At 41.6% G+C, this 14,349-nt stretch overlaps 2 protein-coding genes across 3 annotated transcripts in view; both read right to left on the bottom strand.

Annotated features, from left to right (window-relative positions):
- Positions 1–614, bottom strand: part of POLQ (DNA polymerase theta) — a 56,121-nt gene extending 55,507 nt beyond the window's left edge. For both annotated transcript variants that reach the window (XR_007376230.1, XM_048941416.1), the window contains exon 1: positions 413–614. Coding sequence is in view for 1 of the 2 variants with exons in the window: in XM_048941416.1 (XP_048797373.1) it covers positions 413–614 (202 nt within the window). In the remaining variant the exon portion in view is untranslated. The remainder of the gene's footprint in view (positions 1–412) is intronic.
- Positions 615–1,138: 524 nt separating this feature from the next.
- Positions 1,139–13,221, bottom strand: METTL16 (methyltransferase 16, N6-methyladenosine). The gene is made up of 9 exons (XM_048941566.1): positions 13,008–13,221; positions 12,732–12,931; positions 10,509–10,649; positions 9,017–9,132; positions 8,426–8,568; positions 6,505–6,574; positions 5,292–5,381; positions 1,988–2,161; positions 1,139–1,904 (listed from the first exon to the last, which is right to left on the bottom strand). The coding sequence occupies exons 1-9, from the start codon at positions 13,133–13,135 to the stop codon at positions 1,290–1,292; spliced, it is 1,677 nt and encodes a 558-aa protein (XP_048797523.1). The 5' UTR covers positions 13,136–13,221; the 3' UTR covers positions 1,139–1,289.
- Positions 13,222–14,349: the final 1,128 nt, after the last annotated feature.

The following is a 14,349-nucleotide window of genomic DNA, read 5'->3' as shown; positions in this document are numbered from 1 at the left end:
CTTCCAGATGCAACCACTCCAGCGGCTGGAATCGTTAGCGCAGCCGGACAGACTGCGCTGATTGCTGTATTAGGGCAGCACCTAGAGGCCAAGGCCCGCCGATACACGGCGTGCACCATAAACGAGCCCCGCTTCAGCGGCGTGTGGGGAACCAGCACGCTTTTGCCTTCCTCAGCTAAACGCCGAATTTATGATAAAGACAGAAAGACCCTTGGCTTCACCTTTGTGCACTGCCGGCCTTTTAGCGCGAACGCACACCCCAGCTGCGGCCGCTTCCCGCAAGGAGAAACCAGCCGGTGCTTCACACCGGCGAGCCCACCCGGCTCCCCTCCTCCCGCCGGGACGTCCCTTCACCCACACGGGGCCCCCAGCCCAGCGCACCCCGCCGCCCCTCCGCCTGCCCTCTTGCTACCTGCCGAGCCACCGCCGGGGCTCCCGCTGCATCGTAGGGAGACCTCGAGGCCGGGCGGGGGGCTGAGCACTGCGCGGCAGGGAGCCGCGGGGCCGAACGGGGCAGCCCGGGCCGTCCTGCCGCCAGCCGCGCCGCGAAGCCCTGCCGCCGAGGCCGCGGCGACGCTGTTAGAGGTGTCGCCGCCATCTTCCCGCCGCGCCATTCAAACGGCAGCCCCGCCCCGCGGCTTCCAGCCCGGGTGCCCCTAGCGGTCGGGTCGGCTCCACGAGGTGTAAACCGAAGAACAGTACAGAAATACACCGTGTTTCTAAAACGTTTCTTTCTTTAATCAGTCAACGCTTAAAGGATGTATGCATGTTGCTACGCTGTAGGCCAAAGGCTAATCACATCAAAGGGACGAGAGGTGTACTTAAAGCCCTGGCTGAGGATTTGTCGCTGCAGAAGGCAACTCCCAAGGCAGACCAATTTCCTGCATTTGTACAAAAATACTGAAGAAAATATTTCAGCAAAGTACTAGTCTATATTTCAGTAAAGTACTAGTCTACATACTAACAATATATAAACCTATTACACAAGATAAGAAAAAAAGAGCATTGTCATTATTTGAAATGGTCACAGCATAGATGCGTTTCACTGCAACACATAGTTTTATAACTGAAAAATAAGATATATTACTTCTTTGTCCTTCATTGCACATGAAGTCATACTTCATGTACTCCTTGCAGCTTTAAAAAAAAAAAGCTATTTAACATTAAAAAGAGCTTTAATTTTCATTTTACTAATGTTTAAGGGGAAATCTTATTTTGCTAACCATTTAAACCATCAAAAATAGTTTATAAAACTTGAAGACTCATTTTTACCAAAGTGAGATAAAAGGCTAACTAGCAACCAACCGAAGAACTTGGTTCCGTAGGTATGTGCACAGCTGGTTCATTAAGTCTCTGTTCTGTCCTTCAACCCAGTGCATTTCTACTAGTACATCATTTCCTTCTTTCTTCACGTTCATTAAACACTTAAAGAGGAAACACCTACTGGTTTCCTTGGGACTTTGTCCTTTTTCAGCTGATAGATCTCTAGTTTGCTCTGAAGGCTGAGGTCCCTGCTTTGCACTACTGGAACCTTCATTATATGATGCTTCTGCCTGCTTTGCTTCCATCTCCTCCTCCTCCATACGCTCACTAAGTTCTTTGGTGGCCGATTCATCCCTTAGCTCATTGTCTGCAGTCAAGTGGACATCCTCATCAGGTGCCACAAGCTCAGTTTCAGAGTCTTCAGTCTTGGGTTTTTCACAGTCCAAACTGTTGCTCACACTGTTCTGACTGTTTTTTCCCTCTTCCATTGCTTGCAGAACATCATTAGAAGCTCGAGGAAGTTCTCGTAATTGCCTTACTCTCTCTCGTTTCTTTCTCCTCAGATGAACCCAGGAGTTTTCAATGGCAGTCACAAAAAGGCTAACTTCATCTTTCCCACAAGGAACACGCTTATGCTGAACCTATTGAACACAGAAGAACTTCAAATTATTCATTCACACACATTAAAGTAGGCTATTGTAACATCTAACACTTAATATTTTACCTTTAGATCAGCAAGAATCTTCTCTATCCAGGCTCTAACAACAGCAATGCCTTCTACGGCATCCCAGCCCATCGCTGCAGCTTTGATGGACAACTCTTTAACTGTAGAAGCCAAGACTGTAAATGTAATTGGTTTTCGAGGTTTTTCTAGCTTTCTTTTCTTAGAGGGAGGTGACTAAAAGAAGAAACAAAAGCAGTATAACACCAAAAAAATACAATGCTATGCAGTATTAATGACTTTTGTACTCACAATATCTGTGTTTGTACTCACAATAGCTATGTATTAACAGTGTATCTAAACCACTAAATAGTTGCTAACATACCCTGTGTTTCACTTTACTCCAAAGAGTTATCAGATAGAAAGATCTCGAATGTACTTTGTGCTAGTCTGATAAACAGAGGGACTTTATCTTCTTATGTCAGCCAAAAACCTTAACCAGTTCTTTCAAACTGTTAGCTCTTGGTGAGCTGACAACATTTGGCTGCTCTTGAGAATACAGATCAGGTGCTAATATCCACACAGTGATTCAAGTTAATTGAAAATTTACTTGTAAAATCCTCCAAGTTTGATTATTGCCTGTACTTATCTTACATTACATGTAGATATAGATCAAAAAAGCAACAGTCTCACCTTAAGGTGAACAAGCTCTACTTATGATCATGTTTGGGCTTTTTTAAACCATGCCCTGATTGAGTTCATGATCTCAAGGAACACAGGCCTGGCAAAGAATGGAGTTAGGACCTTAAACTTCAGGAGAGCAAACTTCAGGCTGTTTAAGGAATTCTTGGATGAGGTCTCCTGGGAAGAAGTCCTTAGAGACAAAGGAGTGGAACAAAGCTGGCTACTCTTGAAAGATGCCTTTCCGAGAGCGCAAGAGCTCTCCATCCCTCAGAATAAGCAGGCAGAGAACACAGGAAACTAATGTGGCTTGGCAAGAACCTACTGGTCAAACTGAAAGAAGGACAAGTACAGGTAGTGGAAGCAACGATGTGTCACCTGGGAAGAATACAGGGATGCTGTCTGGACTTGCAGAGATGGGATTAGGAAAGTCAAGGCACAGCTGGAACTGAACTTGGTGAGGGACATTCAGATCAACAAGACAGGATTCACAGGTACAATGGTCAGAAGAGACAAGCCAAAGAGAGTGCACCTCCTCTGCTAAATGAGAAAGGAGAACTGACTACAACAGAAATGGGGAAGGCTCAGATACTCAATGGGTTATTTAACTCAGTCTTCACAGGCAGCCAGGATTCTCACATACCTGAACCTGAACCTCCAGATAGGAACTGGGGGAGCAAACTGCCCCCCACTGTAAAGGCAGAGCAAATCCGAGACCATTTCACAAGACTGAATGGGACCAGATGGCATGCATCCCAGGGTCATAAGAGAGCTGGCTGATGTGGTTGCTGAGCTGCTCTCCACAATATTTGAAAAGTCACTGAACTCCCTGGGGACTGGAAAAAGGAAAACATTACTTCCATTTTAAGAAAGGGAGAAAGGAAGACCTGAAGAACTACAGGCCTCATATAGCACCTCACCTCTATACCTGGGTAGATCATGGAACACTTTTTTCTGGAAGACACATTAAGGCACATGAGGGATGAGCAGGTGATCCAGGACAACCAGCAAGGCTTCACCAAGGGAAGGTTATATCTCACCAATCTGGTGGCCTTCTAAGATGGAGTGACAGCTTTGGTGGACAAAGGGAAGGCAACTCATGTTACCTACCTGGACTTCTGCAAGGCCTTTGACATGATCCCCCACCACAGCCTCATCTCCAAATTGGAGAGAGATGGACTGAAGGGTGGACTATTCGATGGATAAGGAATTGGTTGGAAGTTCCAATCAGAGGGTTATGGTCAATGAATCTATAACCAGGTGGAGGCCAGTCATGAGCAGCATCCCCCAGCAGTCCATCTTGGGTCCGGTACTCTTTTAATGCCTTTATCGATGACATAGATGAAGGGGGTTGAGTGCACCCTCAGTAAGTTTACTGATGACACCAAGTTGAGAGATGCAATTGATACAGCAGACGGAAGTAATGCCATCCAGAGGGACCTTAATAAACTCAAAATGTGGGCCCTTGTGATTTAATGAGGTTCAACAAAGCTAAGTGCAAGGTATTGCATTTGGGTTGAGATAATCTCAGATATGTATACAAGCTGGAAGAAGAACTCCTTGAGAGTAGTCCTACTGAAAAAGACTTAAGGGTCATGACCGATAAAAAACTTAACATGAGCCAGCAGTGTGTACTTGCAGCTGGGAAGGACAATGGTATCCTCAGTACCATCAGAAGAGAGGGGGGCAGCAGGGCAAGGGTGGTGACTGTCCCACTGTACTCTGCCCTTATAAAACCACTGCTAGGAGTACTTTGTCTAAATCTGGGGCCTACAACACAGGAAAGATGTGGAGCTTCTGGTGAGGGTCCAGAGGAAGGCCACAGAGATTATCCAAGGGCTGGAGCACCTCTCCTATGAAGATAGGCTGAAGGAACTGAGCTTGTTCAGCCTGGAAAAGAGAAAGCTGTAGGAAGACCTCATTGCGGCCTTTCAATATTTAAGGGGAGTTTATAAACATGAGCAAAATCAACTTTTTACAGGGGTAGATAGTGATAAGACAAGAGGGAATGGTTTTAAACTAAAGGAGAGAAGATTGAGACTTGATATCGGGGGAAACTTTTTACTGAGAATGGTGAACAATGAGATGCTGGAACAGGCTGCCCAGAGAAGTTGCGAACGCCCCATCCTTTAGGATGTTTAAGGCCAGGTTGGATGGGGCCCTGGGAAATCTGATCTAGAACTTGATTTAGCAGTTGGCAACTTTGCCTGTGGCAAGTTGGAACCTGATGATCCTTGGGGTCCCTTCCAACCCAAGCCATTCTATGAAATATTCAGGTCTAAAGCAGCTAAAACATATTCATATTTATTTGGTAACAAGAATCCACATGAAAATTAAAATCAAGTTCTCAGGAGAAAATTTTAAGTTTAAATCTAGCCCAAATTTGTAATATCTACATACGCTTTCTGGAGTTACAAGTGACCCATACCTCCACTGAAACTCACAGGAAATCCCTGCAGGTTTCTTTTTCCCTCCCGATACACAGGTCATAATGGATCACATGTAACAACTGCTAACAGACTGGAAGCCAATTAACAAAACCCACTGTCCACACAGCTTACTCCATCAATATTCCTTTCTGATGGAGAGCAGCTCCTTTCACAGCTGTTGTACTTACATCTCATTAGGCTCTTCCTCAAATAAGAAGCACAGACATAGAAAAGCAAGACAAAACTAAGGTACTTACAGGTACTTGCACATCATCATAGAAACTCCATGCCAGTGCCCATCTCATAGTACGTCCTTGACAGAATTCTGTGTGAGTAACTTTAGGAACCTATGTGAAGTAGCAATGTAAAATTTTCGTTTGTATTAATAAATAACACTGTTGTACTCCATACATTCTTAAGCAACAAGAGTTAGCACAGTTCCTCAAGGCAGGAACGGAAATTCCTTCTGACACAGCTCATAGTTGTTAGTGACACATGAAGCTGTTAGGTGCCAAGGCTGGTAACGGTGACTGAAATTTCCCATCGCTACCTACCACATCTGTGCACTCTGAGGACTCCAAGTTCAAGTTCAGAGACATACAACACTACCCTTTAGGTGCATTCTGTCTCTGCAAAAAGCACATTCTTTTTCCCTGTTCAGAACCTGCTCCTGTTCCACATTTGAATGTTGAATAAAAGGGACATAGAACAAAGGCAATGTATCGCTGGGAAAGTAAGCAGGGCTATTTTTCTGGGCATGTCTGTATCTTTGTTTAAAAAAAAAAAAAAAAAAAAAAAAAAAAATTGCCCTTAAACATAAAACTCAGACCCAATGTTAGCATTATATAGTCTTTCCATACATGAATGTCATGAATGTTGTACAGTATTTATGTATGGTATTAAGGATGTGCTATATACAGTCCAGGATAACTACCAACCATCCCAGTTCACTCTGAACTGTTGTCAGCTCCAGAGCATAAGCCCCAGCTCTATACAGCAAAAACCAAACAAACAGAAAAATATAACTTTTGAGTACTGCCTAAAACAGAGCACACATGTACAAGAGAAAGAGAAAGAGAGGGAGAGGGAGGGAGACAGAAATGAGACACGGAGACAGACAGACAGAGGAAAATCTCTATTCTAGATTTTTTTCCTACCTTTGAATTCCTATATCTATCAAAATTCCAATAATAAATTGAATTTTTTGGAACATGAATGCCATATTCTAATCTGAACCATCACACAGCTTGGTTAAAACAAATGTAACTCCAGATCTACTATAATAGTGATTACGAAACTAATCAAAATGGAATTCATAGTCCCAAGAATACAAAAGGAAACCTCAGCTCTTCTGTACAAAGCTCACAAGGATTTCTCTCATTTTAATGAGGTGCTGACAGTACAGCACAGGGAAGAAAGTGTGTAAAAGTTCATACTGAATTCAACATACACAGGATATGTTGAACTTACCCCCTGGATTTTAAGTTCCTCTTTCAATGGTGCTAAACTGCATTTCTTCCCCAGCATACAACTGTACCACCTGCAGACAATAAACAACGAAGAGTTTTTACAAACACAGATCAAGGGAAAAGGGAAACTAACAAATAGAACTATCTGGATCTGAAATCTGCATGAACAATATCAAATTAAAAAACAAAAAGAGCAGTCTTAAAGAGTCTTAAGAGCAGTCTTAGTCTTAAATAGAGCACTACGACAGTACAACATGAAACAGGAAAGGAGCAAAGACAGACTAGAGAGGAGAATGTGTTCTCAGAAAGTATGATGATATTAATATTGAAACAGCATCTGAACAAGCAGGAATCATGTCTCAAAAAGTGACCTTAATTACATGTAAGATATCATTCCTTACAATAATCTGTAACTTTCCTTGGAGCACAATCAGCATAAGAAGAAATATTCAGTTACTGACAAGCATATGTGCTTAAGAGGCTGACCTATTGATTGCCAATTCTGCTCATTCATAACTGATTATCCAGGTTCCTATTACCATATGAGAAATAAAACACTCTCCCACCTTAAAAAAAAGAAATTTGTTTAGCTGGAGCTAATCCTTTCACTTAGCTTCTCATCTTCAGTATCTCCAAGCAATACACTTCTGTTCTTCATTTAACTTACTTCTCAAGTCTTGTTATCCTCTCTTAAATAACTGTTCCTTAATACTGCAGTTAAGTTGATTTTCCGCACAGTACAATATAAAGAATTTCACAGAGTAATACTTACACAAAATCCCAATATTCCTGGCAAAAATAAAACACACTTCTTCCACAAAACTACTAAATACCAAACCTTCAACTTCTAGTTGAAGAAGAAGGGACGAGGAGGTGGAATAAGTCAATAAAGCCTCCTGGCCAACAGGAGTCTCAGTCCTCTCTATTAACAGTTCACAACTCATGCCCTTTGGTACTGTTGCCAAACCTTGTTTCTAACAAAACACGAAAGAGTATTTTAAGCAAGCTGTTATTTCTGTATCAAGTTCTCCCAGGTTTACAAAACTGAAACCTCCTTTTTTTTTTTTCCTTGAAAGAACTACAAGACACAAGCACTTCTAATAGAGTCCTATTTCACTTTGTCCTACTTTTCCAAAAAATGAACATATTCTTTACATTTTTTTTTTCCACAGATTCATCAGTAGAAAACATACATTCTAAATAAAAGAACTGGCATCAGACGGATGAGATCATAATGCAGTGCCCCAGAAGAGTCTCAAGAAGCACACCTTGAATATACAGACAGAAGGCTGAATTTCCTTTGCTTGGAACACTGATGAAGCTCTGGTAGTAACACCAAAATTGTGGCAGCTGTATTTTAGAAGTATATTAAAAAATCTGAAGGAAGCTCCCAGAAGAGCTAGAGGAATAACATACAGAACAACACTGCTTGGTGGGAAGGGCTGTCTGAAAAACTGAAGACATGCTATTTTTTCTTGTTCAGTAGAAGATCTCACTACAGTTATTATTTCAGCTTATATTCACATCAGATAGCATTCAGTACAACAGTGCCCTTTAGTAAATAAATCTGTAAGATATCAAAATTCAACCAGGAAAAGAGAAGAGCTTCCAGGTGATGAAGAGATTACTAGGAGTTGACATACATCCTCCTATCCTAGATGAACCTAACAATAAATGGTGACCACATGTGCTAATTCAGATGCAAGCTATGAGTGCCACTGGTAAGGGCTTTTTTGCTTTCTGCCTTCAAACAACTCCTCTAATGACTTGTAATCATTTGATGTCAGGAACAATTAATTTGATATAAACTGAGACTGAGTAAGTGAACTAAACTGGACCACAGTTACATTCTTTACTAAAACACCACTTTCACATTACTTCAGACAAAGAAGCAGGTCAACATTTAACCAGAAGGCACTTACCGTAACCTCTTTTTCAGTTGTAAGCTATCATGAATAATTCTCTTGACAAACTCTAGCTCTCCCCCCTCAGCCATGATTTCAGTGATCCCTCCTGTATTTACAGAACTTGGGGGAGGGCGCCGTGGGTTTCGAGAATTTACTCCCTGGATAAGAAAGATTATTTGAGATTAATTAAAACTGTTAAACATTTTTTAAAAGGATTACTTTCAAACTATATCCTAACTCAATTTTCAGTCAGTAGCAAAAGTCACCGCCTCTATCCTCCCCACATTGCCACCATGGGTAATAGACAAAAATATGTTACAAATAAGCCTATGTAGTGGGCACTGAATTTTAGATATAGAATTTTAGACAACAAAATCTTGTGAAAAAAATCCACTTGAGATAGGATAGCAGTTCTGAGTTCTTCAATATTTCTTTTGGGGCAGAGGGGCACAGAAAGAAAATACTTCAATGCTATTTTGTAACAATTTGGGATTTTCCATTGAACTTCCCCAAAGAGAAGAGGTTTAAGGTGACAAAGAGGATACCCTCCCACTCAGTGAACACAGGAGTAAGTACTGACTCACAACTTGTAGTTTGCTAACTTACCTTCGCTTCCAATTGGTTGGCAAAAAAAGGAGGGTTGCACATGCAGAAATCGTAAATTATCTCAGATTCTTCTTTCAGCGCATCCATTAGAAGAGTCTTCTGTGGTACCTTAACCACTAATAGAAAAGAAGGATTTAGTCAGTAAGGAGTGCTATATTTCATCAAATGTGTCATTTTTATTTCTGCATTTCTTGAAGCAATATACTGGATAAAAACTGCACTTTCTTAGCAATATACTCTACAAAAAAAGCATAGCATCAGCATGCAAATAAAGACTTTAGGTTAAGGAGTAGCATATAAACAGTTTATGGGTATACACATAGTGGAAGACATGAGTCTTTAAATCAACAATTAACTGCATGAGTTGCACTAAGTTCTCTGCTGCAACTACAAATGTAAAAGCTTTCATTTGAAGAATAAAGATTATATTGTAAAATAATCTCCGGATAAAGCTACCCAGCAAAAATTTCAAGACAGTCTTTTGAAACATGACAAAAATCATTTGGAGGAAAAAAGGAACAGATGCTGAACCATTTTCAACCTGACACCAGAACGCACGTTGCTAAATTAGTTACTGATTACAGCAGCATAATCAGCTCTAGCTAAACACTTCAGACCCAGGAATTAAGAAGTCACAGGGTAGATCAATTACAGGAAGCTGCCAGCTACATGTACCCTTAGTGGCACTCCCTGCCCTGTTGCTCTGCTCAACAGCAGTCAATTATTTACCTCAGACTATCACTGTTGGCATTACAGCTACAACTAAGACATTTTCCTATGCTGGAGCTATTTCCTGTGAAGTGTAACACCACCACACCACTAAGAATCCTACGATGGCAGTGGTTAAATACCCTCATTGTTCCCCACATCAAGATCTGGGTCTTCAAGACTGACAGGGACAGGCCAAGAGGAAAATATTCCGGTAGAAAGAATACTCCCAAAATCTTGCAGAACCAGAATTTTTATTTCAGAGATGAATAATGGACCAGCTTTACAGTGTATAAAACCCTCATTGATATCTTTCCAAGCTCTTCCATAGATAGAGTCTAGCACTCTGCTACTACCACACTGTTAAGCACTGCTAAGACTTAACTCAGAAGTGAAGAATAAGGATTGACTCTGTACAAAGTATATGTATTAGTGTCATGTAAATTATTTGAGGGGAATACTCCATGTCTCCTAGTAGCCGAAACAGCACGGACTCTAAGAAATGCTTCAGTAACAGAAGGAAACATGGAGAGAGAAAAGCTCCCTAGGATTTAGTTTAACTTATAGATTTTTGTAAAGATGAATAGCTCTTTTTCCACACTTGCCATTTTGAACAAGCTGTGACTTTTCGTTTTAAGCATACATGGACCTTAGCAAACACTCTGCCAGTAAAAATGACAGAGCACATATTGGCAGGAATATTGGTTCTGATATGCCACTTGAACATGACAAAAAAAATAGGCCACAACATTCGTTTGCCACTAAATAGCCTATTACACCATACCTTTTATAAGATCAGACAAGTTATTCTGTTCCACATTCTTCTTGGCATAATTGAAGCACATGTCATCCACTTCTGTTGCAAGAAAATACCAGCCATTCAATGTTGATCCAAGTAATGGGTATATGCACGATGCCCCTGTCCCTGCAGATATAAAAAACATATGAAGAAAGCAAAATAAGTCTCTAGCATTATACACAGCAATCATGCACGTTAAGTAACAAAAAGAATTAATTTCAAGAAAGCACTGCTCACCAATCACCCATTACTCAGTTCTTTAGTGAATAAATTTAAGAAGTAATTTAAAACACAGCATTGTGAAAGATGCATTATGAACAGAGAACGCTGCAATCCTCCCTAGAATACGTTTTCTAGTAGATTATCAACTTCTTCAGCAATTTTCCCACTTTTGCAATAATTTATACAGAGAAAGCCAAATGTATCCTGTTTCACTAAGAAAAAATGCCAAAATATATCTTTTTCTGTATTTTTCTATCTTCTTTCAAGTATCACGAGCAATTTTACTTTGATGCACGCAGCAACCACTCACACACAAAAAGGAAATCTGATATCACAGACTTTTTTCCTGTTGACAAAAAGAAAAAAAAAAAAAAAAGAACAGCAGGGGTGCCAGTTAAGATCTCTACAAAGGTAACCAGATAAAAACTTGGTAATGAACTGAAATACACTGCAGCACAAAAGGATTATTTTTAAAACGTATGGCACATCCAGGTGATCCAATTACTAAAAACTTTAAAAACCAGAGATCAGAGATTTATCAGGCATCTACTATTATATGGATTTATTGAAACATAAAAAAACGACAACAGTAAGCAAGAAAAAGCATGCACACTTATATCCAGAGGTCCATGGGAATTGTTTTTGAAAATACTGTCTAATGACAACTGTGTTGAAGTCAGCTATCGAGTTTTAAAGTTATGAAAGTAGCTGTGCACATGCCACATGATGATACAAATCTTCACAGCCTACTTGAAACCAAGCCAAGAATGCAAGAACTGAAAAATTACACCAACAAATAACAATAAACTAGAAAACGTTCATGACAAATATTTGCATAGTAACTGAGATTACTGAACCCAAACTTTGAGGAAAGTCAGTAACTGCAGCATTTTCATAATAAAGACAAGCAAAGCTCTCAGACACATGCACTGGCTGGTATCATACACCCGTGGCTGTTCAGTCCAATTTAAACTATATCTTGTTTTCTACAGAAAATCTTTTTCAATCAACAGATACCTATGCTAGTAGCTTCCTTGGTTCCTAATTAAGCCTCTTCTAAAACTTAAATAATTAAAGAACTAAGAAAATAATAATTCAAGGTTTTTGTTGTGTTTTTTTTTAAACACAGACCAATCATCTGTCACACACACCTGAAACCACAGAATTTCAGGTGGGACAGAATGCCCTCCTAGTGTCTGCTATGATGCTGTGCTTTGGCTTTAGGAGAAAAACAGTTTTGATAACACACTGATGTTTCAGCTGTTGCTGAGCAGTGCTGTACAGAGCCAAGGATGTTTCAGTTTCTCAGCTTCTCATACTGTCCTGCCTGCGAGGAGGTTGGAGGCACAAGGAGCTGGGAGGGAACAGAACCAAGAGAGCTCACCTAACCTGGCCAAAGGGATATTCCATACCATATGACTTCATGTGAAGATAAACTATAAAATTGAGGGGAGCTGGCAAATGGAAGGGGGGAAAGGAGGGTCTGTCACTGCTGGGGGCTGGTAGGGCATTGGTTGTTGAGTAGTAAGCAACTGAACTGTGTGTCACGTGTTTTGTGTGTGTGTGTATATATATATATATATAAATAATTATAATCAGAATTACTGCTCTATCTTCCTTTTCTGGCCCAGTGAACCGTTTTTATCTCAGCCTAGGAGTTCTGCCATTTTTTCCCCAATTCTCCTCCCCATCCCACTGCAGGGGGGAGTGAGCAAAGTGCTGAACGGCATTCAGCTGCTTGCTGGGTTAAACCACAACACATAGAAAAAATACCTTACTGAAGGAACCCTAGAAAGAATTACTACGCAGTTCATAAGCTCTAGTGTGTGTGTCTAAAATGCTAACATAACTCATCAGTTAGAAGAATACAGGGAAAAAAAAAATACAACCGACTTCCCACACATTTGTTTTCTCAAAAACACCTCATTAGCCGTAAATAACAGACTAATTAAACACTTTGCCTCACAAACAGCTCGCAGTAAATACCTATGTCAATGCCCCGCCTAAGCACTCGCTTGTCAGCATCCTGATGGCCAATGAGATCCTCCACCCAGTGGATGTAGTTCAGTCTCAAGGGGACGGTCGGAATGAGCCTTTCCAGAGGGATGTCAATGGTGAGTCCAAAATCCTCCTTCAGAAGGGTACACGTCAGAGCTCTCACCGCCTCGGGGTCCTTGAAGTTCAGGCTGAAAACACAAACAGGCGTCGCGTTGAGGCCCGACACGCGCGCAGCTCGGAAACCCGCTCCCCGCGGCCGCCTACCTCACCCTGCCGGCCAGGGTGGTCTGTACGTGCTGCCGGAACTCGGGGTACTTGCCGGCCAGGTAGGCGAAGTCGGGCGGCTTGTCCTTGTAGCGGTTGCGCGCGTGCATCGACTTGTTGAGCGCCATGGCGGGAGCAGCCCGCCGCCCGCACCCAGCGGCCCCACCGCAGAGCCTCCCGGCACGCACCGCGGGCCGCCGGGACGTACCAAAGGCGGAGGGCGGGGGGAGCTGCGAGGGGACGGAGCGGTGGGTTGGAAAACCCGGAGGTTTGATACGCTCGATGGATAACGGTGGCTTTTTTTTTTTTTTTTTTTTTTAATAATGTGCACACAAACATGCAAAAATCCCATTTTCCTGAAGGTGGCCGTCCAAGATCGGAGTTGCTTCTGATTGGAAGAAGTATTTACTATAAATTACTTCTAATAGGCGTTCTACTGAGCGCGCAGCAATGAAAGCTCATCCGGAGGGCAGGCGAGGAACACCATTGGCTGAAGCAAAAGGCTGTCTGCTGGACTGTCATGATGCTGAAAGGACGCTAGACGGTAGAAGAGACCATGGAATAGAATCATAGTGTGGAAAATGAAGATGTTTCTGCATTGGATATTGAAAAGGGAATTGATCTAAAGAAGTAAGGTATAGCATATCCTTAGAAATAGCTGATGTGAAAAGTAGAAATACCATATACATATTAGTAACATATTTTAGAAACATAGTTACCAAATTACTCGACAAACTCTTTCTCACAAAGCTGCAGTAGACTTCAAATGTTCTGAACAATGTGGGCACAGTATTCTGAACTAGGAAACATATTGTAAGGTTGTTCGTTAGGCCAGCAGAAGTGAAATACATTTAACAAGCTTTCAAGGAGTCAGGGCCTTTACACAAAGCAGAACTGTCCCACTCTGTGGGAATGTTAGGATGCCATAGGCAGGCTACAAGATACTCCCCTCTGTCCTCCTTCGAAGCTTATCTCTATACAAGGACAGATGGATGACCAGAACAATGAGCCAGTGTAAAGGGCACAAATGCTAGGGGTTAATTAAACAATTAAGAGGTTACATTTATGTTGTAAAGCAGGCATCTGAAAGTTATGACCAGATGTTTAAGAAAGCAATTGTTAGGAGGCAATTAACCAATTAAAATATTTGTGTTTGGGTGGCAAGGATTTGTGTTTACTTGGTATTTGTATGATTAGGGAAGCATTGCAAAAGAGTGTGAACCTGCAGCACCCAGCCAGTGAGGAACCAGGGGAGAAAGAGATAAGTGTCAGGCAATAGGGGATAAAAGATGTAACACTGTTTTCTGTGTGCGCTCCTGTTTGCAGGAGGCCCGCCATTGCA

Source organism: Lagopus muta, chromosome 1 (assembly GCF_023343835.1).
Source record: "Lagopus muta isolate bLagMut1 chromosome 1, bLagMut1 primary, whole genome shotgun sequence".
Lineage (NCBI taxonomy): Eukaryota > Metazoa > Chordata > Aves > Galliformes > Phasianidae > Lagopus > Lagopus muta.
Note: the sequence above shows the minus strand (reverse complement) of the source record. Positions and strands in the feature narration are given on the sequence as shown.